This window comes from Sarcophilus harrisii, chromosome 2, assembly GCF_902635505.1.
Source record: "Sarcophilus harrisii chromosome 2, mSarHar1.11, whole genome shotgun sequence".
NCBI lineage: Eukaryota > Metazoa > Chordata > Mammalia > Dasyuromorphia > Dasyuridae > Sarcophilus > Sarcophilus harrisii.
Window position 1 is genome coordinate 224,600,098 of NC_045427.1, and position 27,366 is coordinate 224,627,463.

Sequence of the window (27,366 nt, forward strand, 5' to 3'; positions counted from 1 at the left end):
ATTATGTTAATATGCCATAGTTTGTTTGCCTTTTTTTTTTTACAATTCCTAGAAACTGATATTGTTTCCAGTCTCTAGCTATTAAATATTAAAATTAAATATTATATTTATATATATATTAAAATTAAAAGTAGCAGAGCAAGGATTATTTTTATACAGAAAGGATTGCTTTTTATAATTATTATATATTATTATTATCTTCTGTTCTCTGTATTTGCCACTGTTTTTTTACCACCCTAGCCAAATACTGGTAAAGGAAACTAAAGAAAGCCACCATGTCAGGATACTCTGTCATTAACCCTCTTGTTAGAAAGCAGTCAGTTATCATGTAGTTGCTATTTGTATCTTGTCTGAATGTTAATATTTGCATTTGAGATCTTGTATTTGGGTCTTCCTCTGCCCCAGCTTTCCTCTGACGTCTTGGGCTTCTTGCTCTTTTGTTTGAAGGAGGGTGTCTCATGCTGGTCTTCTTTTCCCAGGATGCTTGATGAGTATTTTGAGGAACAGATGAAGGAAATCATCCAGCTGTGCTCGCACCACCGCCAGACCATGCTCTTCTCGGCTACTATGACCGATGAGGTGAGCCTCTCCCTTTCATCTAATGTAAATGCAGCTTAGCTCGCTGAAGGGTTGTCTTGAAGGGATCCTGCTTTGTTTCGTAAATGAGCTAGAGTTGTTTTCATGTCTGGCAGGTGAAAGATCTGGCCTCGGTCTCACTAAAGAATCCTGTCCGGATCTTTGTGAATAGCAACACAGATGTAGCTCCATTCCTTAGGCAGGAATTCATTCGAATTCGACCTAATCGAGAAGGAGACCGGGAAGCCATTGTGTCAGGTGAGACTTGAGGAACCAAAGTGAAAGATGTGGAGGAGGTTTTCCTCCTGCTTTTTTGGGTTTGGGCAGGTGGATGATAGTGATGACCATCTGCTCATGACTTTTCTCTTCTCTTCAGCTCTTTTGACACGAACTTTTACAGACCATGTGATGCTCTTCACCCAGACCAAGAAACAGGCTCATCGTATGCACATTCTTCTAGGGCTTATGGGGCTGCAGGTGGGAGAGTTGCATGGGAATCTCTCTCAGGCACAGCGTCTGGAAGCTCTAAGGTAAAGATATGGAATGTCTTGGAAATGAACCCAGGAACTTCACAAAAGTCATTTAAGCCTCCTTAAGTAGTGTGGGGAAATGCAGGCTTTCTCATTAAGATGTAAAGTCTCAGTATCAGAAGTAGAAACAAAAATTAAGGTCTTCTAACCGTGCTCTCCACTAGTCAGTGCTCCCTTTTTCAACATTTGTTGGGCCACTCTGATCCTTTCTGTTCTTCATTTCAAGGCGCTTCAAGGATGAACAGATCGACATCTTGGTGGCCACAGATGTGGCAGCCCGAGGACTAGACATCGAAGGTGTCAAAACAGTAAGACAAGCAATCTTTTTCCCATATTCCTGAATGAACTTTTGTGACTGGCTTGGGAAATGTTTTTTTTTTCTTGTTTCTCAGTCTCCCTTAGACTGACTTTGCCTCTATTATACTAAATTTCTTCCTTCTAGGTCATCAACTTTACAATGCCTAACACCATCAAGCATTATGTGCACCGTGTAGGCCGAACAGCACGTGCTGGCAGGGCCGGACGCTCTGTGTCCCTGGTGGGAGAGGAGGAGCGTAAAATGTTAAAGGAGATAGTGAAATCAGCTAAAGCGCCTGTGAAGGCCAGAATCCTTCCTCAAGGTAGGTGGCCTGGAAATCTTTCCATCAGGAGTTCTTCCTCTCTCCTAGCTGAGAAATTTGACTGTTGGTGCAAAAAAAGTGTTTGGTTTTTCTTAAATCCTTTTTAGTCTTTTCTTCATTTAAATTTACCTATATGGATCTGTGAGTTTATCATTATGTATAATGCTTCACTGATATAGATCATAGACTATCTATGCCTTCTCATCCTGTACAAATCTTTGTCTTCCATAAGAGGTTCTTTTGGTTTTTTTAGAATGTTATAAATACCTGTTTATCACTCAGGTCATCCATTTGTCCCTTACTCTTACTATATGAATGACCTAGCTCTTTTTTTTCTAGCTATATCCTTAATGATTCCTTTTATGCCATTTCTGTGCATCATTATTGGTCACCTCTAGCCTCTTCATCTCTTGATCTGTTTGTTGCTCTTACAACAATATTTTATCTATATATGTATAAAATATATGTGTGTGTGTGTGTGTGTGTATATATATATATGTACACACATATCCATACATACACACACACATATCCATACACACACACACACACACAAAACATATTACTATGTGCAATTTTATTTCTTCTTTTCTCTTTAGATGTAATCTTAAAATTCCGAGACAAGATTGAGAAAATGGAAAAAGATGTATATGCAGTCCTGAGACTGGAGGCTGAGGAGAAGGAAATGCAGCACTCAGAAGCTCAGGTAAGCAGCAGTAGGAAATGGCTCTTTTATTTTGCTAGGGAACCTAATTTTTTGGTTCTATTTTCGTCTTCTGCAGGAATTTTGATATCTTCATGAGATCAGAAACCATCTTAGGTTTCAGACTCTCTTCGTTGATAGTATTTTGTAGAATAATGTATGTGCTAAAACAGATTTCCTTATCGGTGACCAGTTCACCAATCTTGAAAGACATGCTCTGTACTTTACTTTTTGACTTTCTCACAGATAAATACAGCAAAACGACTCCTAGAAAAAGGGAATGAAGAACCAGAACGGACCTGGTTTCAGAACAAAGAGGAGAGGAAGAAGGAAAAAAGTGAGTTGTGACAGGCTCTCCTGATATATTTTAAGATTCTTAGTCACTCTCTCAATAAGAGAGAATAAAAATCTATAAATTATAATCAGGGACTTTCCTTAAAGCAGAGCTTTTTACTTTGTGGTTGTTGACTCACTTTAATATAGAAATTTCATTGCTTAGAAAACAATTCTTGAATTTTGTGTCCTCTTTCTTTCCTTAGTTGCAAAGGCCCTACAAGAGTTTGACTTGGCTTTGAGGGGGAAAAAAAAGAGAAAGAAGTTTATAAAGGACTCCAAGAAAAAGGGGGAAATGACGGTGAGTTAAGAGTCTGAATGTCTGAAGTGTGGAGAGGAATGTCTGAAGTGTGGAGAGTGTGGTGGGTTACTGGTATCCAGAACCTTATTCATATTTCACCCTTCTCAACAGCCAGAAGAAAGGTCTCAATTTGAGATTCTGAAGTCACAGATGTTTGCTGAGCGATTGGCTAAGAGGAATCGAAGGGCCAAGAGAGCACGAGCCATGCCTGAGGAGGAGCCAACCTCAGCCCCAGGTAGGGGAACATTGTGTAATTTCAGTGTTTGGAGTATTACTACAGCCTGTGAAAAGGGTAAATGATCAGGCCAGAGTGGCCATTTACTTTTTGGAATAGAAGTCATTCTTCCTTTGATCCTTGATAAATCAGGCAGGAACATTGTCTCATGCTCAACTAGAATGCCACCACATAAATTTGGGCTAAAAGCACCTAGGAACCTTAATGAAGAGCACATTGAAATTTGTCTCAAGGTACTGGGTACAAAGTACTAACTTAATCTTTCCCTTTATAGGCAGGAAGCAAAAGAAGGTGAAGAAATCTGTGTTTGATGAGGAACTTACCAACACTAGCAAGAAGGCTTTGAAACAGTATCGAGCTGGGTAGGATTTAAAATCGTCTATAAAATTATTTATACTATGTATATGTATATTCTGCATTAGTTAAAATGATGTATTTAATGAAAATGTAAAATAGAATGACAGCTGCCAAAGCTCAGGTGTCATACAGAACCCTTATTATTGTGCTCATGTTTTTTGAGAGTCTGCAAGTTGAAATTTGACATAATTTGCAAAAGTAGATAAAAATTTAGAATTTCAAGGCTAATCTCTAGACTTCATGTCTCCACTTTGATTATCTAGAAATGAGAAATAGTTTTTCCTGTAAACATACTACAAAGACAAGCTGAGGGAGGGAAAATTCCCTGTATGGAGTTTTCTCCAAAAGACATGTTCTCTCTCTCTCTTGCATCAGAGCATGAAGATTTTTGGGTTTTTTTTTGGGGGGGGGAGGGGGGAAGGCTATTGGGAACAATTGTGGGTGAAAGAAAATTGTCCAGTAGTTAACATCCTGCTTGACTGCTATGTTGATCACAGCCCCACCTTTGAAGAAAGGAAACAGATGGGATTACTCCACTCAAGGAAAGGAGGAAACTTTAAATCTAAATCCAGGTAAAAGCTGTCATCTTGGTGATTAAGATCTTGGCGCCTCTTTCAGTAAGTAATATATGACTATAATTCTGTTGATTTCTTTTCACAGGTACAAGAGGAGGAAGTAGCAGTAGTTACCTGAAGAAATACTACTTTACTTTTAATCCTTTGTCTAGGGAAATGTAATTGCATTGTTCTCTTTGATTATAAAAATCCTCTTAAAAAGCTCTTATTAAAAGTGTCAGTAGTTTGCATTTATTTTTAAATAACTGATCTTTCTTTGAGCATCATTACCCTAAAGCCTTGTTGTAATATATCCTTTCCATGCCAGACAAAAACATTCTTAACACTCCCTGGCTAGGACATCAGCTCAACTGAAACAGTAATTGCATTTTAAAAAAAACTGGGGGTAATTTGTACCATAATTCTCCTAAGAGGAGTTAGGGATTGAGGATACTATTCTTGCCTGAGAAGGATGTTCTATGTGATGAAGTTAGCTTTATAAAGGGAAACAGAACAGCAGGAATCTTTTAAGTTATCCTATAAAAGCATAATGTCCTGTTTACAACTTCATTGAAAAAGCAGATGTGCCAACAGAGCATAGTGACAACAATTATGAGAAAGAAATATGGACCATTTATTTTTGTCAATAATTTGCTTTATTAATTGGCATCATATTCTAAAGTGCATAGTAAAGACAAAAAGGGAACGCATACATAAGGTAGGGAAATTTTGCTTGCAAACAGTAGAAAGGACCTGAGAAATCTATATGTCTTTTATGGAACAAATGCCGTGTAGGCAACACCTAAGCAGGACAGATGGCCTGAGTATGGCCTGGGTCGGTACACCAGGCTATGGGCCTGCAGACATCGGAGGCATGCTAAAAGCTCCACCCAGGCACAAGCCATGATATAGGAAGGATAGATGAAAGGGTTACACTTTGATAAGTAGATGCTGCTGGTTACTGAATGTCAATTTTATTCCTCAGGCATGAATAAGGCATGCCCTATGAAGCAGCCTTGCTTCCAAATCTTTTAAAACTCAATAAAAAAAGCTTCTTGTCTTCTTGAAATTCAAGCCAATGGAAGTGTTACTATTGTTACTCCTTGGTCAATGTGGACATGTGCAAGACCCAAGTGCAAGGCTCAAGTTAGGTGTAAAACCCGGTCATAAACTTTGAATTTTCTGAATTCTCTTCTTTGCCTTTTGGGGTAAAGATGGCCCCAGAGGAATATAAGAATGCTTCTGTTGGAACTTTAAGGGACAAGTGTCTTCTACATAACTTCCTTTGGGACAAAATTGAGTTGCATTGCTGGGGCCTGAAATGCAGTCATTAAGTATTAAGCTCCTACCATGTGCCTAGTGCCATAGTAAGCACTGTACAAAGAGAGAGCATTTAGCTAAGACAGGCAGGAAGAGAGGGCCAGGAGATTATCACTTAGCAACTTAAGCCCAAAACATGCACCAGGGAGGTTGACCTTATAAGAGAAAGAAAGGGGAAAATCTTGTCTATTAATTTTATTCTCGATTAGAGGTAAAGTGCTGACTTAAGCGCAGGACTAACTCTAGGAACAAACATTGGAAAAGTCCTAAATGGATCAGTAGAGTGCCAAGATTTCAGGGAAGTCAGAAATAGCAGTCTCTTCTTCAGGGAGCCAAGCCCCGCCTGGCTATGGCTGAAGGAGAAGGAAAAGAAAAGGTAATAGGAAATCATCTTCCTAGATCAACCTGCGGATATCCTCAAAGTTCAACAGGTTGTTGGCTGTTTCAGACCAAGCTGCATGTTGGGCACCATCCATCTCTGAAGCCAGTTGGTTGTTACTTTCCAAAGTATGGTTTTCACCACCAATTACTGCATCACAATCAGGACATTTACGCCTCTGCATTGCTCCCCCACAATTGCCAATCACATAGATGTGGCCATTGGGGCATTTGAACCAGTGACCTCGGGGATAGCCCAAAGCATTTACTATTTGTACCCGTTCTTGGTCTGAGATGCCCAAGCCACAGCAAGGAAGGACAGCATCCAGAGCTTTCATTTTGTTTACCACCAGTTCCTCATTGCTTTTACTGAATTTAAAAGTGCCCTCTAGGATCTCTCGAAGGGTAGCTACCTCTTCTACTACTGAACTGCTCATTTTTCCTCCTGCCATCTTGCAGCGGACCAGGAGGTTAACCAAGTATGTTATCCTCTGTACTTCACTTTGGAGGTCTTCCAGTTCCTGGCTGGTAAAACTCAAACGCTCCTTTGCTAGCCATTTATGGACTTGTTCCAGCCGAATCCTTACCCCAGCCCTCTCACTGACTTCTATCTTGCTCAGTGATTCCCGTATACTGGCCAAGCGCTCATAGAAGCTGATCTGATTTTCAGCTAGACCCAAGGCTTTCACAGACAGATCAGACTGAGAGAGCTTTTCTTTTAGCATCAGAAAATCCTCAGGGAGTAACCGTTGGATAGTGGTCTTTGTTTCTAGAAGGACCTGTAGTTCTTCCTGCCTGGTAGTAATTTCACCAGCTGAGCCTTGTATCTTCTCCTTAATTCTCTCGATCTCTTCCAGACGCCTTTTTATGCTAGTACCATACCTAAGGTTCTTGCGGATGGGAACCTGACACACAGGACAGACTTTCAACTTGATGGCCACTTCTTCATCTCTTTGTTCATACATGTAGCGGTCAAGAGCTTGCACCTCAAAGATATGATTACAATCTTCCAGTTGTACAAAGCGGGCATCTGGTTCATCCTCAAAGCCAAAAAAGATCTGTGTAACTTCATCTTGATGACACACGCGGCACTTCTTGGGGCACGGTTCCCCACACAGGCCAATACAGGGATGGTTACAAGCCAACAATTTGGTACAAGGCACATAGCATGGAGGCCGATCACATGGCTCACAGCAAAGTTTGGTACACTGGTAGTGCTGGCAGTGCCAAGTACAAGGTTCCACACATGGGCTGCACAGCTCGCCACACTTCTTTTTACACTGGCTGTGAACACAGCGATTCTGGCAGATCCTTTGACAAGGTGGACACTCACCAATGCAAGGCTCTTGGCATTTATGTGAGCAGATGAGTAAGAGCTTGCAGGGACGCTGGCAACGTTCGTGAAATCGTCCTTCATAGCAGTCGTGGCAAGAGCCCGGGCAAAGGTGCCCACAGTCTAAGATTGTGTTACACTTGGTGGTACACTTGACAGTTAAGCCGTATTGAAGATCTTCCACGTTGCCGCATTTCACCTGTTGGCTATGTCCACACTTGAGATTGACAGTGACCATCTCAGAACAAAGACGAACACATTCTTCCCCACAGGAGTGGCTGCATTTGTGCCCACATTCCAGGAACTTAGGACAAGGCTCCTGGCAGCAGAATTCTGACTCTGGCATGGAACATGGAACCATTTGCTGGTGTCCACAACGCAGAATTGTTTTAGGGACCTTCACTTGGCAAAGACCACAAGGCTGGAAGCAAACTGATGGACATCGGTGTCCATCATCACAGAGGATCTTCTGACAGGGCTTCATACATTGGAACTCTTTGTGATTAGAATCATAGGGATGGCAGGCTCTGGTACAGACATGTCCACAACTCAGGCGAAATTCACAGGGGAGACTGCAACCTCCTTCTGGCACCTGGTGAAAGTCAGTGGCTTTGGATACCAATGTGTGTGTATCAGGGTGGTTCTGACAGCATAACATTAATGCACTGCCAATCTGACCATTTTCTCGCAGAGTGTGAAGGATCTTGCTCCACAGGGGAACTTTGGCTAGCATCCCCATATTGCCAATGCAGTACATTCCCTTTTTGGCTCTGGACAGAGCTACACAGATTCGGTTTTTGATCTTGAGGAACCCAACTTTCTCTTCTTTGTTGCTCCGCACAAGAGAGAGCAGAATGATGTCATTCTCTTCTCCTTGGTATTTATCCACAACATGGACTTTCACACCTGCAAATGTCTTGGCTGGCATGAGTTTGCGGAGGCAGAAGAGCTGTCCCGTGTAGGTTGTAAGGATAGTGATCTGAGATGGCAGATATTCCTGACATAGGAAGTATTTGCACAGTTCTACCACAAAGCGAGCCTCATGCTGATTTTGGTGGCTCTTCCCTTCCAAGATCTCTTGTTCAGGAAAGTCATGCTCTACGAAAAAGAGGTTAGAAGAGACCCCCTGTGAAAATAAAAAGAAAATCCTGTTAGAGGTAGAGCCATGCTGTACAGAACCTTATTCCTCTTGGAGAGCCTAGTTGGTACAATGAACAACTGGGCACTAATCACTTCTCATGTGACTTTCTTAACTTTGACATGAATTGTCTACTCATTTCTAGGAAGAGACTCTTTTTTAAAAAAAGTTCTTTGACTCTACTTTATTCTACTATTCAATTGCATTGATTGCAATCTTCTCATAATTACATCTAATTAAGATATAGAGCAACTGGGTTAATAAAGGCTAAGTATGCTTTCTACTGAATATACTTAGAATTAAACTGGAAGGAACTGTATCTCTCAAGAATTGGTTTTCTTCCATTATATAATCCCCTAACTGTTAGTAATAATTCTAGAAATATGTTTAAATAAACTCACCTTAATTTTTTCATACTTGAGAACAGAAGGATGATTCTCCAGATCTTGGTAAATGTGGGGTGTTAGAAGCCGTGCAATTTCAGGGCGCATGCGGTGCTGGAAAAAAAAAATACACATCTATGTTATTTGAAACATGACATACATTATTAATCAGAGAAATGCAAATTAAGACAACTCTAAGATACCACTACACACCTGTCATACTGGCTAAGATGACAGGAAAAATTAATGATGATTGTTGGAGGGGATGCGGGAAAACTGGGACATTGATGCATTGTTGGTGGAGTTGTGAACGAATCCAACCATTCTGGAGAGTAGTTTGGAACTATGCTCAAAAAGTTATCAAACTGTGCATACCCTTTGATCCAGCAGTGTTACTACTGGGATTATATCCCAAAGAGATTATAAAGAAGGGAAAGGGTATGTGCACGAATGTTTGTGGCAGCCCTTTTTGTAGTGGCTAAAAACTGGAAACTGAATGGATGTCCATCAGTTGGAGAATGGCTGAATAAATTGTGGTATATGAATATTATGGAATATTACTGTTCTGTAAGAAATGACCAACAGGATGATTTCAGAAAGGCCTGGAGAGACTTACACGAACTGATGCTGAGTGAAATGAGCAGGACCAGGAGATCATTATATACTTCAACAACAATACTATATGATGACCAGTTCTGATGGACCAGGCCATCCTCAGCAACGAGATCAACCAAATCATTTCCAATGGAGCAGTAATGAACTGAACCAGCTATGCCCAGAGAAAGAACTCTGGGAGATGACTAAAAACCATTACATTGAATTCCCAATCCCTATATTTATGCCCACCTGCATTTTTGATTTCCTTCACAAGCTAACTGTACAATATTTCAGAGTCTGATTCTTTTTGTACAGCAAAATAACGTTTTGGTCATGTATACTTATTGTGTATCTAATTTATATTTTAATATATTTAACATCTACTGATCATCCTGCCATCTAGGGGAGGGGGTGGGGGGGGGGTAAGAGGTAAAAAAAATTGGAACAAGAGGTTTGGCAATTGTTAATGCTGTAAAGTTACCCATGCATATATCCTGTAAATAAAAGGCTATTAAATAAAAACCCCCCCAAAAAAAAAAAGAAAGAAAAAAAAAGAAACATGACATAATCCTAAAAAGTGGGCAAATGTTCCAAAGACCACAATACATAATTCTAACTTGCTTTTGGAAAAACCTGGGAGAAAGCATGCTGTTGTATAAGAACTCCTGACTCCCAACTAGTCAAATCAACTATGCCTAGTCAAGCCTTATAAGAGAAAACTGATTTGAGAATTGTATCAATAAGAATTCACATGAAATGTGTTAATGGCTAGATCTTAACACTTTTCACCTAGTAAATGAGAAATAAAAAAGGAAATATATAAAATTCTTACCAAAGTCTGTTGTTTCTTACCTGGTAATTCAGACGGATAAAGGGAAGGTTGACATTTACTAGCCGCTCAAAAAGTGAGACCTCTAGATTGAAGTTCTTTGCCAGGTCATATACATTGGCACTGGGACGCAACTATGAGCAGTGGAGAAAAACATGTAACACATGTCACTATTTGGTCAAAGCATATCCAAATTGATATACTCTACAGAAAAAAATTCATATAAATTGGTAGTCAACTAACGAGGGAAGGGCAAAATCTGATTTAAGATTATAGTAAGTCCCATAACAGAACTTTTCAGATTGGACTCTAATGATGATAAAATCACAAAAATATAGGAAAACTAGAGCTTAACAAGGAAATTTCAAAGTGAAGTGAAGCACACTACTACTTATGGAATAAGTTCTTATTGGCTGTGTAAAAGTAGGTCTGAATTACCTGCTGGTGATCCCCAATGAGGATGAGATGCTGGCAAGCTTTGCTCAGTGTGGCAATGGTGTGGGCCTCTAGTACCTCTGCTGCTTCTTCTACTATGACAATTCGAGGTTCTACCTTTTGTAGTATCTGGCGGTACTTGGCAGCACCTCAAGTATAGGGAGAAAAAAGAAACTGCTTTGTGCAACATGAAAACTCTGATTACGTTAGGGAATCAGCCTCTAGGCGTACTGATAAACCACACTAAGTGGTATAGTGGATGAAGTTCCAAGGCCTGGAGGAAGACTACAGGGAAGACTCATATACTTCCTAGCTAGGTGATCCTAGGCAAGACACTTAACGCTGTTTGTTTCAGTTTCTTCTGTAAAATGAGCTGGAGAAGGAAGTGGCAAACCATTATAGTACCTTTGCCAAGAAAATACCAAATGGGGTCATGAAGAGTCGGACACAATTGAACAACAATATACACCTTAATTTAGAAGTTAGGACTAAATCTGGACTTTTAAAACCTACCAGAACTTCAAATAATAGAGAGAATAACTCACATTTTTTGAGAGTTTCCTACATATTAGCCCTTTTCTGTCACAAGGCATTTTAGAGATGAGTTTGTTTCTGTGCTCCTAATTTGGTAACAGTTGTGTTCTAGAGATAGTGTAGATGTAAGATGCTGGTTTTCTCTACATTTACCTGTGGTGGTCATTCCTACAATTTGGGCATCTTTGAGGATGCAGAGATCTTCCTGCAGCTTCAGTTCTACCATTCTTTCTGCTGAGGCCTGGTACAGTCGTTCATGGTTCAGGATCTTTCTGCGAATATCTCCTTGGTACATCTGTAACCACATTCTAGGGAAAGTGGATGAAAGTAATCAATGTGCTTATAAAATGGTCCTGAAGCAGAAATTGCAGCCCTGCTTCATGCAACATATTTGTTAGGTATCTACTTGGCTGTATATCTTTATGACACTAGGAAATTCTAGGACCAGGAAAAGCTTAATTCAGTGGGAAGAAGGGTCAAACAAACACCTCTAATCAACAAGTTAATAAACATACATATGAAGAGATGGGACTGTCAAAGAATAGGGTATATGAAGTAAGCATATTTGCTTAATGGCTAGAACATAAACTGACAAGATGATATTGTGGGTAAAAGAGTAGTAGAAACTCAGCAGAAAAGTTGAATGAGGTTAGTTTTAAAGCCCACAATCAAGAATCTTAATTTAATGCAATGGGTATCTGGGATTTACTATAAGATTCTAAGATAATGAAAGGATCACAATTATAATTGAGATTTGAGTGAGGGGGAAGAAAAAATACATTGGAAAAACATCCCATTTGAAGACTGGGGAAATGGAAAAGGCAAAAGCAAATGGAAAAATCAAATCTCTAGTCCTGATGGGGTAGAGTGAAGAAAATACCTATAGAGCTGCCATCGTTTATTCAGGTCCAGTTGCCACACATCCTCTATTTCCTTAGCTTCGGTTTCAGTCATTGCATTCAACTTTCGTAGCTCTACCTTCACTTTCTTCTTCATCTTCTTTTTATGACTACGTTGAGTCTATGTGCAAAAGCACCAACAACCATCGACTTAGTGGTTTTTCAGAATCACAGGCCTCAATATATTTCAATAACAGCACAGTATCTTCTTGTTTCCCTTTTCTGCACATTATTTACAAAATAAATACAACCAATCCACTTCTCAACCTCCCTTCCACCACTTTAAAAACAAATTGAAGAAATGTTTTAGATTTTCTTCATAGTAAGTATAATATGCAATAGAATTCTTTGCTTAGTTCTACTCTGGAGAAGACCTAGATACTATATAAGAAACTTACCTCCCATTCTCCTGTTGCCTGTTCCTGCTCAGGTGCTACTTGGCCACAATTATCCAATCTCATAGCCAACAGAATTTTAGCCAGTTCTTGAACAGCTCCATTATCTACTTTTTTCCTCTGTCGAGGCCTTACAACCTCCTCTTCCTCAATCACACGATCTGCTTGGATCAAGTCAGCCTCTTCTGAGATCTCAATTAGTGCTTCTTCCTCCTCACCTTCTTCCTCTTCACCTCCCCCTTCTTGCCGAGCTAAAGAAGAAATGGTGAATTAAGTGGTGGTGGTGAAGTGAGAGAAAGCCATTTCTGATAAAGAAAATAGACTTTAGGGAATGAGAAAGAAAAAGAAGTCTTCAAATTATGAAATGCAGATGGGTAATAATATAAAGCCTAGAAAGACTTGATTGTACATTAGTCAATTACTGGTTCTCTACTCCACATTTCATTACAAAGCTTTGGAAATTATGTTAGTATTAGTCTCTTACCTGCATTCTCAGGCTCTTCAATGGGGGGTGAAGACACACTTTGGGTAAAGGCAGTAAAACCCAGGCCCAACCACTCCAGGATCATTGATTGCTTCCAACCCTTCCTTGAATAAAGCCATTCAACATCCTGATAAAGGGAGACAGCAGTAATGAGCAATATTGATCCTGATGACCAGAGGAAATGGTTAAAATGGGTTAAGGATTTCAAATATTGCCTTCTCTCTATCCTTAAATTAGCAGCAACAAAAGCTCACCTCTGGCTTGGTAGATCCATATTCTAGAATGAAGCAAGCTAGATATTTATACCAATTTGGGATGATTTTGGTGGCTTACCGGTCCATTCATCAAACTGTTCCAATGTTGGGGGGCAATGTATTTCTGCAGATGTCGTTCATGTACAACTCCTTTAGTGGTACACTCCAAATGATGGGCTCCTTTGTGGATTTCCTGCTCTGACTGTTTCATTTCTGTCATGATCTGCTCAAGAAATGAGATGTGCTTTGAAAATAGAAACTACCCTTCCCTTTTCCCAGGCCCCCAAAACAATAATAAACAGGGCAATTAAATTCAGTAAGAAAATCAGGGGGAGACAATAAAACATAATGGATAGAGAGCTGGCAAGACCTTGGTTTAATTTTTTTTTTTTTTTTCTGACAAAAGCTTTCTAAGACCCTGAATAAGTCAATGAACACTTGAGCAACAAAGGCAGCTCTAATTCTTATGACCAGAAAGCTGCCAGATTGTTGGGGGTTAGTTCATGGAGACTTCCTTCCAGCAAAGAAATTACAGGCACAGAGCACGACTTTTAAACTTCGGCGTGGAAGTAAGCATTCGAGCCCGCAGAAAGCAACAATTGACAGAAATACATGCACTTAAATCACATTCAGGCTTTTCCCACTTGCACAAGTTTAGAAATTAGCCTCATTTAAAAACCAAATTCTGATGTAACACACTTTTGGAAGACAGTTAAGAGAAATACAAAGTACAAGTTACTTTCAGCACTTAATTTTCCAAAGAACGTTTACTCTGGAAGTTTTCTTAATTTGAAACATACACTCATGTAGGCCCTCCGGAGATGTACAGGGAGATTCCGTCGGAATTCTCGTTTGTTTCTCAGTTCTCTTAGTGTGAATTGTTTCAAGACTTCACTATTGCTCCTTCCACCTACTCGAACAATGCTGGTCTTATGACATTTGTATATTCCTGAAGAAAGAAGTGAACATAATATGAAGAGGAGTCACAAAAAAATTACTAATCTTGGATGAGTAGTACACTGGGTAACTTTGGCTTAATTTGAATCCTGAATCCTGGCCTTTTCTATATTGTTTTTAAAGGAAAGACTGATATTTATAAATGTTAATGAATGTGCCCAAATGGGCAACTCACATAGAGTATTATACCCTTATCTGTGGGTATTCTAAACAAAGGAATGTAAATTTTGGTTGTGAAAACCTGACAAGAAATCTTGGGGTTTAAGGGTCAGATTTCTTTCGTAAGAATTCAAACCTTTGGCTCTCATAGCTAGGCCAATAATAGGTTCTAACACATGTTCAAGGATCAAAGTTTGGGTCTTGTTTGCTCAATGAATGTAAATAGCAATTATTTCTCTTTTGGCTAGAAATCCTGAGTGTCTTCCCCTCTCAGATTACATTGGTTTTTTTTTTTTTTTTTTTTTTTTGGATTGGATAGAAAAGCTGTTCTTTGCCTCAGTCAAAGTGAGACCTGAGAAAGAGCTTTAATAAATCCAAGGTCTGCCACTGCATCTGGAGCCATCTCCACTCATTCTGATCTATAATTTGCCATTGGTCCCAGACGGCTCTTGGAAGCTGATGACCTTGCACAGACCTCTCTCACTTAAAGCCAATTCCTTTGCGTGTCATGACATCACTTTTCTGCTGTTATGGTCCTCTTTGAAAAAGAATACAAACTGACATGTACGTGCTAATGTCAATACTGACTTTCTAGAATAGAACAAGTTGTCTTACAAAATTTACCTTCCAGAAATTGGTCCAGGGCATGATTGGTATAGCACACAACAAGGATAGGGAACTTCCGTGTGTTAATCTGCCATACCTGCTCATTAGTCAGAAGAGCTTGGACAATTTTCAGACCCACATAGGTTTTCCCTATAAGATAAACAAAAATGCAGAGATTAATATTTTTAAAAATCGTTTCTAGTATGCTTAGGGTCCTTATTCCTAATAGGGTAGAGTAGGATCAAGGAACAAGAGTACCACCAAAGAGGATATCAGTTAAGTTGTGTATTAAAAATCCTTATGAAACTCTTAAAAAAAGCATCTGATATTTTAACTAGTGTGATCGTAAATATTATAGGAATATTTCAAGTTAAATCTGAGAAAATCATTAAATTTATAATTTAGCATCCTTTGATAAGAGATAGCAAATGCTAATGATTTGATATTTGATTTGTAACATCCTATCTCTTCACATCTAGCAATCCTTTCCAACCTTATGTTTTTATTCTACCATTTCTTGGGGAGCAATTCTAGATGATCAATTATGGTTTGGGCATATATTAGGAATCTGACTACCCCTCCCACCCACCCCAATAATTAATATGATAAAGCTTAAAGAAAAAAAAAAAATATCAGAACTTCACCTGTCCCTGGAGGTCCCTGAATAATGGCCAATTCCTTAGTAAGAGCAAATTGCAAAGCTGCCATTTGTGATTCATCTAATTTCAGGGCTTCCTTTGAGGGCCATTGGCTAAGGTCTAAAACATTAACTCTTGGTCTTCTGTAGTCTGGAATGTTTCTTAGTGATAGTTTCCCCATTTCACTGGCTAAGCAATTATCTATTAGGGGTGTGAAATCGTATCTGCCACCCCTTAATAGGTAACTAGGCTCTCTCACGTATGATTCACACTCAACAATGTTCTTCTGAAAAGGAACATCTTCCTCCTGAATCTCCTGTAGCCCTTCTAGCACATGTCTGTAAGCTTCAAAGTATGCAGTTGTTTCCACCATGAGGAAGGAATCTGAGGGCTGAACTTCTAATAGCTGTTGACTCTGTTCATTAAAGCAAAGCTGTACAATTCCATGGTAAAGGTCTTCATGGTCGCGGTTAGATACAGTTGCAAAAAGAAATGTCTCAAAATTATCCTTGGACATGCAGACCAAAGAACCATAGAGCAGACGTTTGGAATTCTGCCAACGCACAAACTTTAATGGCTTTGTATCAAACTGTACCTTGTATACAATACCAGATGATGCACAAAGAGGTGTGATAATCCGTGTGTCAAAGTAGATTCGGATGTCGTTGAATTTCTTCTTCCTCAAACCCTGATCTTCAAAGCTCTGAAGCAGTTCCAAAATCCCTTCTCTTAGGGGTCTAACAAAATCTTCTCGTAGGAGTCGAAAGTGAGTATCCAGATAGATGCTAGTGCTCTCATATCTCCCTGAAATAATGTTTGGGCGAAGAAAGGGCTTTTCATCCAGGTGTACCTCATTGTATGTAGGGTAAATAGTCATTGTTCTATAGTTATCTTCATGCTCTGCAGTTTGAGGTTTCACCAGAGTATAGGTGTCAACCTTTAGAGTTCCCTCCCGTCTCTTCTCCTGCAAGTGTTCAATGATGGTCTGAACCTTTTCAAGGTTTTTTTCTGTCTCTTCTCCAATATCAATGCCGGAAGCTCTCAAAGCATTGAGAGAAGCAGGCAAAATGGACATCAACATGGAGGTTTCTTGTACAGAACTGGCTGGGAACACACTTACCAAGTCTTGGAGAAGTGAGAGTATGTTATTAATATGCTCTGGGTACTGATGTCGAATGGCAGGAACAGACTCAGTTATCATTCCTGCCACATAACTGGGCAGGCACACTTTGAGGAAACTGGAATTCTTCAGAATGCCCAAGAGGTGCAGAATACTCTGTCGATCCATTCTAGAGCTACATGCCTTTTTAAGTACTTGGCAGATGAGCTGAAGTAAGCCAGGTTTCATGAATGTATGATCTAAAAGATCCTTAAATCCAGAGTTAGCAGCAAGGGTGATGACAACCTCTGAGGGATCTTTCTGAAGGAGACTTTCTAGGAATCCAAAGCCAATTCTCTTAGCTTGCTGAGATGATTCCCCAGCTTTCTGATGTGGATTCCGCCATTTCATGGCATCTTTCCGAAAATGGACATTTTCAGCATGCCTTCGGTCTCTCCCATCTTGATTCCCATTTCTTCTTCTGGCTTCATGCTCTTGACCATTTCTTTGTCCTCTAGCTTCATCATCAGCCTGTCCACCCTGGAATCTTCTTCCCTGATGGGGATTCCTCCCCATGCCACTAAACCTTTCTTCTCTTTGCCATCGAGGAACAGTGTTGTTGTTTGCTCTAGTATCTCTTCTGGGAAGATCTGTTCTTCCTCTTGGAACATTAACTGGCGGGTTATTTGTCCAATTTCTAGTTCTTTGTGGAAGTTCTCCATCTATGTGGCCTAAACAGAAAAGAAATGTTCAGTAAGCAAAAGGCCCCTGGAACAGAAAGCTAGGGTTAAGGCATCCAATACAACTATTAAAGAATAAGCTGTTTTTTTTTTTATAGATTTTAATTTTTATTCTGATGGAGTACAGAGTAGTTTTCTTATGGTGAGAGAAACAAATAAAATATATAAACTCAGTTAATAAATGTTATTATAAACCAGCACAACTCAGGAGATCTGTTCACTTGTTCTGGCACTATGTTGCTAACAGTTTTCTATTGGATGTTCCTTACTGAGTTCAAGCAGAGATTGATGACTACTTGCTGGGAATATTAGAGGGAATTCCTATTCCGTTACAATTTAGACCAAAGAATTCAGAAGTCCTTCAAAGTCTATTTCAGTCTTGAAATGGATTGTGACATATGAAATTATCTAATGCTTTTTTTTTTTGTTTAATTTTCTCCTATGAAATAAAGATTATAAGCATCAATCCCAGTTATGAGTTACCAGAGGAATTTAGTGAGAAATAAATGATTGTGCAAAGTAGCTGGGAATTTTGCAATTAAAAGTACAAAATATTTTAAAAATATAAAATGCAACATACAACTAAGCATAACAAAAACTGAAATGCTGAATTATATGTCAAAATGTACAAGTGTTTATTCAAGTAAGTTTCTGTGGATTATAAGATATGTAATAGATAAATATAATACACACTAGAATGTGATAAATGCCCAAAAGAAATAAAAAATGCTGATAACAGGTAAGAATGCTTCCAGTTGAGGAATTAGGGAAGGAGGCTTGATGGATGATGTGGACTGGAGTGGCCTTAAAAAGACATGTAGGACACATCAAGAGGTAAAGATAAACAACCAAACTTTAAAGCTCTTACTATTATTACTCTTTTCATATTTCCTTTTCAAACTTGTGTCAGAAGAAACCAGTCATCAAGAAGTATAACATTTTAAAATTATTTATGGTTGTCTGAAATTTCTTTGTGGCAATGTGAAGTTTTATTTTTTCCTTCTTAATAGTTTGTATTACTGCCTCCTGCCCCCCAAAGACAATCTCTGTTCCTCATTTATACCACACCCAAAACTTATGTGACATATAAAATACTTGGATAAAGCAGAAGTTTATTTTTAGGAAATTTTAATCAAGTAAAAAAGGTCATAATAAAGCAACAGGTTTATTTGGGAATAACACTGTGTGTGAATAGGACAATACCATTAACTTCAGTTCTTGACTCTATTAGAGTTTCTGTTTGAATGAGATGTAACATATGTTAATCTTTTTGAGAAGGGTTGTCAATTTTGGGGATCATTTGTGCTGTTACTATGAAACAAATTATTCCATTTAAAGGGAATTACAAATAATTCTGCTTTGGTCTGTTCTCTGAATGAGTTTTCAATCTCTTATTATAGTGTTCTATTAAAAGTAGGAGATCCTGCTTACCTCTGTGGTTCACATTAGAATGCCTTGGTGGGGGGTCTGGGCCAGGTCTCCTGCCATCCATTTCAGAAAATATCTTCAGTTGCTTGATGTTCAATCAGCTTTTTGCTACAAAGAAATCAGTTCAGGTTAGCTCTCAGTAATCCTGAGGAATCAAGCAGCAATCTTGATTTTTGGTCCAATCTCTAGCTGAAGGCTTCCGTTTATTTTATAAGAATACAATGAAGAGAAACTCTGTTATAATTATGGGGAATCATTTGACCACATCAAATACTAGGTAACTAAAACAGTATCTGATTTTTAATTTAAAGACAATGTGATAGAATGGAAAGAGTACTACTGAACTTGGAATTAGATGATGACTCTTGATACTTAACTGTGTAACCATGGGCAAGACACCTAATCTTTCTTAATCTTAAATGGGTATGTATGGTGCTTGGCACTTCTCATCTCACAGGGATGTGGTCAGTAAAGTGTTTTATAAATAAGTTATAACTAAATTATTAGAGCAGATCAAATTTCCTTTACTTTTTCAGTATTAGTTGCAAAGATTCTTTTCAATTATCACTTAAAACTTCTGCTGCATATAGGATCTTAACTTCAGGTATTGTTTTTACTCTCTTCACCTATAAAAAAATGTTTTTGCTTGCAGAAAATGGCTATATATTCCTTTATCTGGCATCATGGATTCATCACATCACTCTGCATTCATATTCTTCATATTTTAAAGTGCCACATTCAGTAAGCAAATTTTCCCCAAAGGAAAAATGCCTTGTAAATATTATATGGGACATCCAAGTAGCTCAGTGAATAGAATGCAAGTTCTGGAGTCAGGGAGATCCAAGTTCAAATCTAGCTTCAGACATGTGCTAGCTATATCACCCTAGACAAGTCACTTAACCTTAGTTTGTCTCTATTTCCTCCTCTGTAAAATGAGCTTAAGGAAATGGCAGACCCTTTCAGTATCTTTGCCAAGAAAACCCCAAATGAGGTCATGAAGAGTTGGATGTAAATAAAAATGACAAAACACAAAAAAATTATATAGCAAATTAGTATTTCAGAAATCAAAAGTACTCTGTTCTTTTTCCTGAGATCTCTTATTGTTTTTTTCTTGAGTTAGAAATTTGCTTCATCTTTAATTTTTTGGTTTCTATATGACAGCCATTATTGGAAGAGGAAGCCCTCTTGGGGTAGTCCCAAATCTAAAAGTTCGTGATTGTGAAATCACCCGCCTCCCTCCCCCTAAGGCTTGACCATTAAATCTCCCTCCTCAATTAAACTCCATTGAGTTCCTCTTTACCTCCAGGGTCAACTATTAAAATCCTTCCGGATTTGATCCATCTCCCCCTTTCCATTCTTTTTATACTCTATTCTCCTCCCCCTCTCCCCCCCCCCCTCACTTTTCCAACGGGAGATCCTACTGGCCTCCATTACTCTTCCTTATGATCTTATGGTCATCCTCCCCTCCTCCCTTCCAGCTCCACCGCTTGAATCTCACCTTCAGCTAGAGGTTTTTTCCCGGCCCAGCCAGGGCCCACTCACAGGACTGTTCACCACAGAAATCCTCCCCGTTAGCCATTTTATTAGAATGTAAGCCCCCTGAGGGCCTAGGCTTTCAGGCATTTCCAATTCCCAGAGCCAGGCTGGATACCGACAGCACCAAGGGAGAGTTTAATAAATGCTGGCCCCAAACGGTGGGGGTGTGGCTACAGCTTTCGGAAGCTATCCCTTTCACTGAGAGGCAGTTAACACTTTCACGGTTGAAAACCGGCTACTTTAGCTTGAAATTAGAGATCTGGAGGAGGGGAACTCATCACAAAGATGTCCACCAGCCTGGGAATAACGTTTGGGGACTCCTTCCCAGCCTCTTCTGCTCTTCCTCAAGCCGGGCCTCACAATGCAGGCTACAGCCTCAGCTTTTGTTTGTGAGGGGAAAACGCTTCCTCCGTCGTGCTTAAAAATACTAACCCAGAAACACAGATTTCCTCGGGGGGTGGAGACCAAACCTGGGTCAAGGCGGGGGATAAAAAGAGGGGGAAGCCGGGAGGGAGCACAAACAACAACAAAAAGGTGGTGCTTGGGAAGCGGGGTGGGGGAGTTTAAAGGTTTAGGTGTAAAGGGGGGAAGGAAAGACGCAGGCGGAGGAAGAATGAGAATTTACACGGTTCCGCTGACGAACAGGGTGACATAAGGGTGAGTTTTAGAGGAAAGACAGGTAGGTGGGAAGATCGGTGTTTTGAGGCGAGATTGGGGGGAGGGGCGGTAATAACTGCAGGGTCCTGGGGCCTGAGTAGCGGAAACGTAGCTTAAGACTGGCTGAGGAAGGGGATGCCAACTCCTGGGAAAAGCAGTACATAGGGTCTAGGGCTGAAGATGGGGAGCCCGGCGACGATGGGGGTTGGGGGGGGTCGGGTTGGGGGGTTGGGGAAAAGCAGGACGGCAACGATCGGCCGAGGGATAGGATGCTGGGGGCCAGGGGAGGGATGCTGGGGAGCCAGTGTTGGCGCGGGGAGAGGGACCGACACTCACCGGGGCTCTAGGGGCTCTAGGCGCTCCCTTCGCCACCACCGCCTGCTCCGGGTCTGGTTCCGATTCGGAATGGGGCCCAGATCAGTCCGGCCCCGCCCGGCCCCGGCTCTACTTTCAGTTTCCTTTCCCCAACAGCCGGGGCAGGGCGGGCGGAGCGAGGGAGGGCTGGAGGGAGGAGCTGGAGCCGGGCGAGGATCCGGGGCCCACGGTCTGGACCCGCCTCCCTCCCCCTAAGGCGGAGGAAACTCTCGGGGCCGGGCCAGGGCCCTGGGGGCCAAGGAGTGGGCCGCCCGGGCTCTGTCCTCCTGGCCCCGAGGGCGGCGCTCGGCCCAGCCACCGAGAATGCAGCCCTGGGTGGGGGGAGGGCGGGGAGGAGGGAGAGAGCACCCACGGGCCCAGACCCCTGGTAGCTTCGGGGTTTGAAAAAAAAAGGCGAGAGCAACATGGCGGAGACTCCGCTCCGGCCGGACCTGGGAGAGGGTCAGGCCGGGGCGGGATCAGGCCTTAGCAACCAACATCAACCCTTAGCAACCGCTGCTGGACTTTTTATAGCACCCTGCAGCATCCTTAAGTCCGGAAACTACATTTCCCAGAGAGCCACGCGGGTCCAGGATGTACGTAAGATGCAGGCGCCGGGGGTATTTCTGCTGTATATAAAGCAGCTCCTCGGCCACTCTTTCTCTTTTTCGTCTCCGATTTCTGAGAGAGTACATTGCTTTGTCTTCCATCCGGAGCCATCGGGGTCCTGGAATGTCCCATGATGGTAAGTTCGATTCCTCATGTATCTTCCAGGATTCGACTGCGCGATTCTGAACCCGTTCCCCTCCCCCCTCCCCGTGCTCGGAGCCCACGTGCCCTTGGCTCCGCTTCCTCATTAAGGCTCTTCGCTCCGCAGCTGTGCAGAGGCCCGAGCCGGGCTGCCTCGTGCTTGCAGCCGCGCGGTGGCTGGGGAGTGTGCGGGGTCAAGTTCTCCTGCAAAGGGCAGAGCTAGACGGGGCTGCGTCCGCGGGCCTCGATGGTGGGTGGTGAAGATTCAGACTCGGACGCCCGCTACCTTACCCTGCTATCTCCTACCCAGTGCCCTGCGGAGCCCGCGGCGCCAGGAAAGCCCGGCTAGCTCTGGCAAAAGCTTAACGGAGCGGGGCCCGCGGGCGAGCTGTACTTGAGAGCACGAGCCGGTGCACGTGATGACCCGACTTTTTTCCCCGTCAGATCGGCCTTGCTGATAGCTCTGAGTTTCTGCCAGTTATTTCTGAGGCACCGGCCCGGGAAACGGGTCATTCCTGACTGGGCCTCGGCAGGATTTCGTTGGATCGTTTTGTTTTTATTTCCCAGGACTGCTTCGGGGAGGAGGAGGGAGCCGCGTTCGGGCGATTTTGGAGACGCTGGCGTGTACGCGCCATGACCTCGCGCTGGCTTCTCTCGAGGTTTTATCAGGTGAGCGAGAATTTGGGCAAAAACGTCTGTGGTTGTAATGGCTTTGAACTAAAAGCCGAGGTTGTTTTTTGTGTGAGGTTTGGAAGAGTACAAATGATATCTATCTCAAGGCGATTATCCGGACTGAGTGGAGTCTTTCTAGAGTTTAGCCGAAGGGCTTATTAAAGGCAGAAGATGGCCGTAATAATGCCAAGCCTAAGAGCTTCTGGTCAGAAAACGGCTCCTCTTTACAGGCATTCCAAGCTCAGAGTGAGCTCTGAGCTCCTGAAGTTGGGCTTCTGGCCTGCGAGTTGGGGTTAAAGGATTAGTCCAATAGCTCCACTTAAACACAATTGGCTTGTTTTAAATTTTTTTTTAAATAATCGTGGAGAAGCCACTTACCTTCTGTTTCCCTCATTTTCGTCCCCTGTGAAATGAGGATATTAGGGTGTTAGGATCAAATGAGACAGTTAAATCAGTTAGCACATAATAACCACCCTTACAAATGCCATTGTTTCCCCCATCCCTACCTTTAGCAAGAAAAGGGAAAGATGAAAGCAGTCTTTGGGGCTGAGGAACTTGGGGGGGGGGGCACCACGTGTGAGTGAGCTATCTAAGAAATAGTCAGCAGAGGGCAGGCTCTAGACTTTTATGAGGGCTTGGGGAAAAGCTTAGTAGAAGGTGGGATTTTCTCGAAGTTGGCAGAAGCTTAGTAGAAATGAGCAGGAATGGGACAGAGTGAAGTGGTTTGTAAAAACGGGTGGATTGTTTGAGTAGTTTCTCTTCCCATTCCAATAAAAAGGAATGAAAAGACTAAACAGGGTCATCACAGGTAATAGGTAATTAGAACTTTATAAAGTCATCTGCATTTCCTAGGCAGTTGTTAAATCTGGACCCTGAGAGCTGCCAACTGTCTTAAATGCATGTTAAGGCGTTACAAGTTGCTTTAAAATCTATTTTAATTAGTGTTAGAGGATGCCGAGTGATTTTATCCTGAAGCTTGAGGGATTTACCCAGAACCACAAACCCACTTAATGGCAGCCTAGCAAATGTTTGGTTTCTAGAGGCAGGTAGTTTTAGAAGCCAGTGATCACTTTTTTCCTAGAGTTCTTCATGCTGGTATATATGATGACTAAACTTTTTTCCCCATCAGATCGACTATGTTGATCCTACTATTTATTCTTTGCCAGTTTTTTCTGATATACCAGCTTTTAAAAATGTTCTGTGTCAGTTGGGTGTGTTCAATATTGAACTAACTCCTCCATATCAACTTGTAATTTCTCAGACTTGATACTCATCCCGGTGATTTGATTTGGATCAAATTTGTCTCAGCAGTCCCTGGGAGGATTGGTAAGTAATATCCATTCATCTGTAATAGCTTGTATATTGCTGTTGTCTTGACATTGGGTTAGTAGGAAAGAATATATACTAGAGCTGTAGGTGACTGTAAAAAAATCACCCTGCTAAGATTTCTCCCCAGGTAACAATCAACAAGCACCAATTAAGTACTATAATATAAACTGGGAGTTTTAAGGCTGGTGTGTATGATGATTAAACTTTTTTCCCCATCAGATCGACCATGTTGATCATAACTATTCTTTGCCAGTTTTCCTGACACACCAGCTTCAACACGGTTTTTATTATGAATAGTATATTAAATAGCATTCTTACTCTTTTCTTTGGGACTTATATTTTCTAGGTCAGCTCTTAAAATGAGCAGAAGGTTAGGGTGCCAGTGATGTCTGATACCATACAGACCAGAAGAAGGGTGTTCAAAGTACCCAGTTTTCATTAAAGGTAGGTGAATTTTGTTAAGTTTGTTATTTGAACTATTAAAAGGTAGTGTGTTTAGGAGCTTAAATTGTCAAAGATTATGACTACTTTTTCATTTTTTAAGATTTCCTTGAATTCAAAACCCTCCAGATCTATGGCACATGATGACTAAAACTTTTTTCCCCAACTGATCGACAATGCTGATCAGGAACATTTAAGCCAAAACTTGTCTGATTTCCATCAGATCCTGGATGGTGTAGGATTCTGACTCCCCAACATATGTGAAGATTGTAAGGGATTCCTTCCTTTTCAAGAGCCTACTGAATACTTTTATGTTAGAACAATGTAATAAAAGTGAGCACAGTTAAGATAAAATGGTATTTGCATAATTAAGCACAAAGGATTGCTACTGTGTTTTTTCTTTCATAGGTATGTAAAATTGGATGAAATAAGATTTGGAGACTCGAAAAAGGTGTGACCTTAGAAGACACAACCCTTGCTTATGAATATGAAGCTTGGACTTGACTATTCCAGCTGTTATTGGGATAAAATAGTTTTGTTTTTTATTTTTTCAAATAAATAAAAAATGTTAACTGTGAACATCTGTCTTTGTATCAAATTTTTGTTTAAAAGGAAATGGATAGGCTCCTCTCCACTATCCTCATTTGGTTTTCATTCCCCACCTTTAGATAAAGGCTTCAAGTAATCTCGATTGATTTTTGGGACTGCCAATCCCCATTCTCTGGGGATTTTTGTTTCTGGTTCTTCACTCTGCTCATTTTTAATCTGGTTGTTGTAGTAACTAATATAGTTAACTAGTTTTAGCTCTTGATCCCAATTTTATCCAGGGGTTAAAGTTACTACCTTTGACATTCAGTGCAGTCATGAATTTACCTATTCAGTCTTTTTTCTTGAACTGTCTAGTGGGCTGGCTGTAGCTCTACCAAAAGACTCATTTTCCTGTCCCTTCTCTATACTTGGCTTTTTGGTCCATTCCAGTCAAACCAATAGTCGTCCTGAACTATTTTTCATTACCTGTTCCTGGTTCAGTCCAGTTGCCAAGTCTTGTTGATTCTTTCTCCCTTGATAGCTGCTTTAACTGGGCTATTAAAATAACAATCCTTGGCCTGTTGAATTATTTCTAACCAAAATGGACAGCTAGTGGTTCTTAATTCTTGTATGTATTGAATCCTCACTTTGCTAGAAAATGTAATGTTCTCAGCTGGGTGTTTGTAATCAGTGTCACAGTGGTTTGCCCCTAGTAAGTACTTTTATGAGTAGCGAGGTAGATAACTTTTTGGATCTAGTTTATGAAGACATTTTGAGTTCAAGATACCTTGTATGCTAGCTGTATGACTTGGACAAATCAACCCAGTGTTCCTATTTCCTCATCTGCAAAATGAGCTGGAAAAAAATGGCAAGACCATTCCTGTAATATTTCTAAAATATTCTCTTGTTGAGGTTTTCTTGGTCTCTGGGGGCAGCCGCCTTTTCAGTTCAGTCATCACAAGTGCAGTCAGGGATCAAGTCCAAATCCTTTATTGTCTCTTTCCAAGTCTTGTCTCCTTTGCTGCGCCCTGGTTAGCTTTCTTATACTCTAGATCCTTTATTATCTCCTTTCTGGGGCTGGCAACTTTCTGGAGAGCCTTTCAATCTGGCCTTGATTCGGAGAGCTCTCCCCCTGCCTTCTCTGGCTTCTGAATCTTCCCGACCTCAGCCTCCAGCCACAACAAAGATGTAAGATGGAATGAATCTGCCTCAGAGCTAGCTTCTGGTGCGCTTTGTCCTATCAGGCTCTGAGAGCTTCCAGTTTGTATGTTCCACTCTGAGTACAAACTTACCACTATATATCACTAGGATTAAATCAATGCTAAACTAGATTTAACCATGTCTCCTCAATTCCACTTAGTACTTTGTTTCAAGTTCTAGCCCATAACATCTTGGATAAAATCGGTCATACTGAACCGCGCTAAATTAGATAACTATTGTCTCTATCAATTCCACTGACTTAGTACATTGTAAGAATCCTTTGTTTCAAGTTCAGATTTATGGCCCATAACACATTCTTTGGCAAGAAAAACCTAAATGGGGTCATGGAATAGTTGAGAAATGAAAATGACAATTGTAGGTTGTCTAGGTAAGGGTTCCTTATTCTACAGGAAATCTAGCAAAGTGAATTCTATGGGAGGATCTTTTGGGAAAACTGATCTTAAAAAGGTAGGATTTGAGCTGAAACGTGTAGAATTCTGGACATGGAAGACAGCCTATAAAGAAGCCTGAAAATGAAAGATGATGGAATGTGCTAGGAAAGAACTAGAACACCAGTGCAGAATATAATGTATGAAGAGAAATGTATAGGATGACAAAGCAATTTAGGGTTAGGAGGGGCTTTCAGTGCTAAATTTAGTTTTGTATTTTGTCTTTAGAGGCAACAGTAACCAGTTTTTAGTAAGGTGACAGTTCTCTTGCAGTTTGTAAGTTGTGGAGTATGAAGTAAAAGAGAGTCTGGCTGGAAAGAGACCAGTTAGAAAGTTTTAATATTGGTGAAAAATGAGAGCTCTGGTTGAATCCTCTTGTCTCATTTCTCATTGACTATAACAAGATGGATGGGATGTAGAATTAATAAGACTTAGCAGTTATTTGGATATGGGAGACTGGGGAAAGGGAAGACTGAACATTTTGATATTAGAAACTTAGGTGCCTGAAAAGATGTTAGTACCTTAATAAAAAAAAGAACATCCTGAATGTTTTAAGATACTTATTTACTGGTTGGAAATATTAAATAGTTGATAATAATGAAATTGATTCTTAGGAATAAAAATGATCAGGAGTC

At 40.8% G+C, this 27,366-nt stretch overlaps 2 protein-coding genes and 4 non-coding genes across 8 annotated transcripts in view; 5 read left to right on the forward strand and 1 right to left on the reverse strand.

Moving 5' to 3' along the window:
- DDX27 (DEAD-box helicase 27) overlaps positions 1-5,355 on the forward strand; it is a 24,165-nt gene extending 18,810 nt beyond the window's left edge. Inside the window, exons 10-21 of one of the 2 annotated variants that reach the window (XM_031951605.1) lie at positions 480-579; positions 693-834; positions 953-1,106; positions 1,333-1,414; positions 1,549-1,726; positions 2,326-2,432; positions 2,676-2,766; positions 2,969-3,063; positions 3,175-3,298; positions 3,573-3,660; positions 4,153-4,227; positions 4,316-5,355. In XM_031951605.1, the coding sequence (XP_031807465.1) occupies positions 480-579; positions 693-834; positions 953-1,106; positions 1,333-1,414; positions 1,549-1,726; positions 2,326-2,432; positions 2,676-2,766; positions 2,969-3,063; positions 3,175-3,298; positions 3,573-3,660; positions 4,153-4,227; positions 4,316-4,334 (1,255 nt within the window). In that variant the 3' untranslated portion in view covers positions 4,335-5,355. The remainder of the gene's footprint in view (positions 1-479; positions 580-692; positions 835-952; positions 1,107-1,332; positions 1,415-1,548; positions 1,727-2,325; positions 2,433-2,675; positions 2,767-2,968; positions 3,064-3,174; positions 3,299-3,572; positions 3,661-4,152; positions 4,228-4,315) is intronic. The other variant, XM_031951606.1, reaches the window with a different exon arrangement.
- Positions 4,860-21,493, reverse strand: ZNFX1 (zinc finger NFX1-type containing 1). Of its 2 annotated transcripts, none has more exons than XM_031951603.1 (14): positions 21,345-21,493; positions 18,819-18,923; positions 15,555-17,378; positions 14,929-15,060; positions 13,989-14,137; positions 13,268-13,411; positions 12,935-13,061; positions 12,454-12,701; positions 12,037-12,176; positions 11,310-11,464; positions 10,626-10,771; positions 10,211-10,321; positions 8,780-8,875; positions 4,860-8,366 (listed from the first exon to the last, which is right to left on the reverse strand). In XM_031951603.1, exons 2-14 carry the CDS (start codon positions 18,877-18,879, stop codon positions 5,925-5,927), a joined length of 5,775 nt encoding a protein of 1,924 aa, XP_031807463.1. In that variant the 5' UTR covers positions 18,880-18,923; positions 21,345-21,493; the 3' UTR covers positions 4,860-5,924. The 2 variants fall into 2 exon arrangements, with proteins under 2 accessions (XP_031807463.1, XP_031807464.1); XM_031951604.1 differs by lacking the exon at positions 21,345-21,493 and adding an exon at positions 20,314-20,810.
- A 1,025-nt stretch (positions 21,494-22,518) lies between these two features.
- Positions 22,519-22,609, forward strand: LOC111718591. The gene has a single exon (XR_002769111.1). It is a non-coding gene; the product is annotated as a small nucleolar SNORD12/SNORD106 (small nucleolar RNA).
- Positions 22,610-23,875: 1,266 nt separating this feature from the next.
- LOC111718589 lies at positions 23,876-23,969 on the forward strand. The gene has a single exon (XR_002769109.1). It is a non-coding gene; the product is annotated as a small nucleolar SNORD12/SNORD106 (small nucleolar RNA).
- A 325-nt stretch (positions 23,970-24,294) lies between these two features.
- On the forward strand, positions 24,295-24,384 carry LOC111718590. The gene has a single exon (XR_002769110.1). It is a non-coding gene; the product is annotated as a small nucleolar SNORD12/SNORD106 (small nucleolar RNA).
- Positions 24,385-24,684: 300 nt separating this feature from the next.
- LOC111718592 lies at positions 24,685-24,778 on the forward strand. The gene has a single exon (XR_002769112.1). It is a non-coding gene; the product is annotated as a small nucleolar SNORD12/SNORD106 (small nucleolar RNA).
- The last annotated feature ends 2,588 nt before the right edge of the window (positions 24,779-27,366 follow it).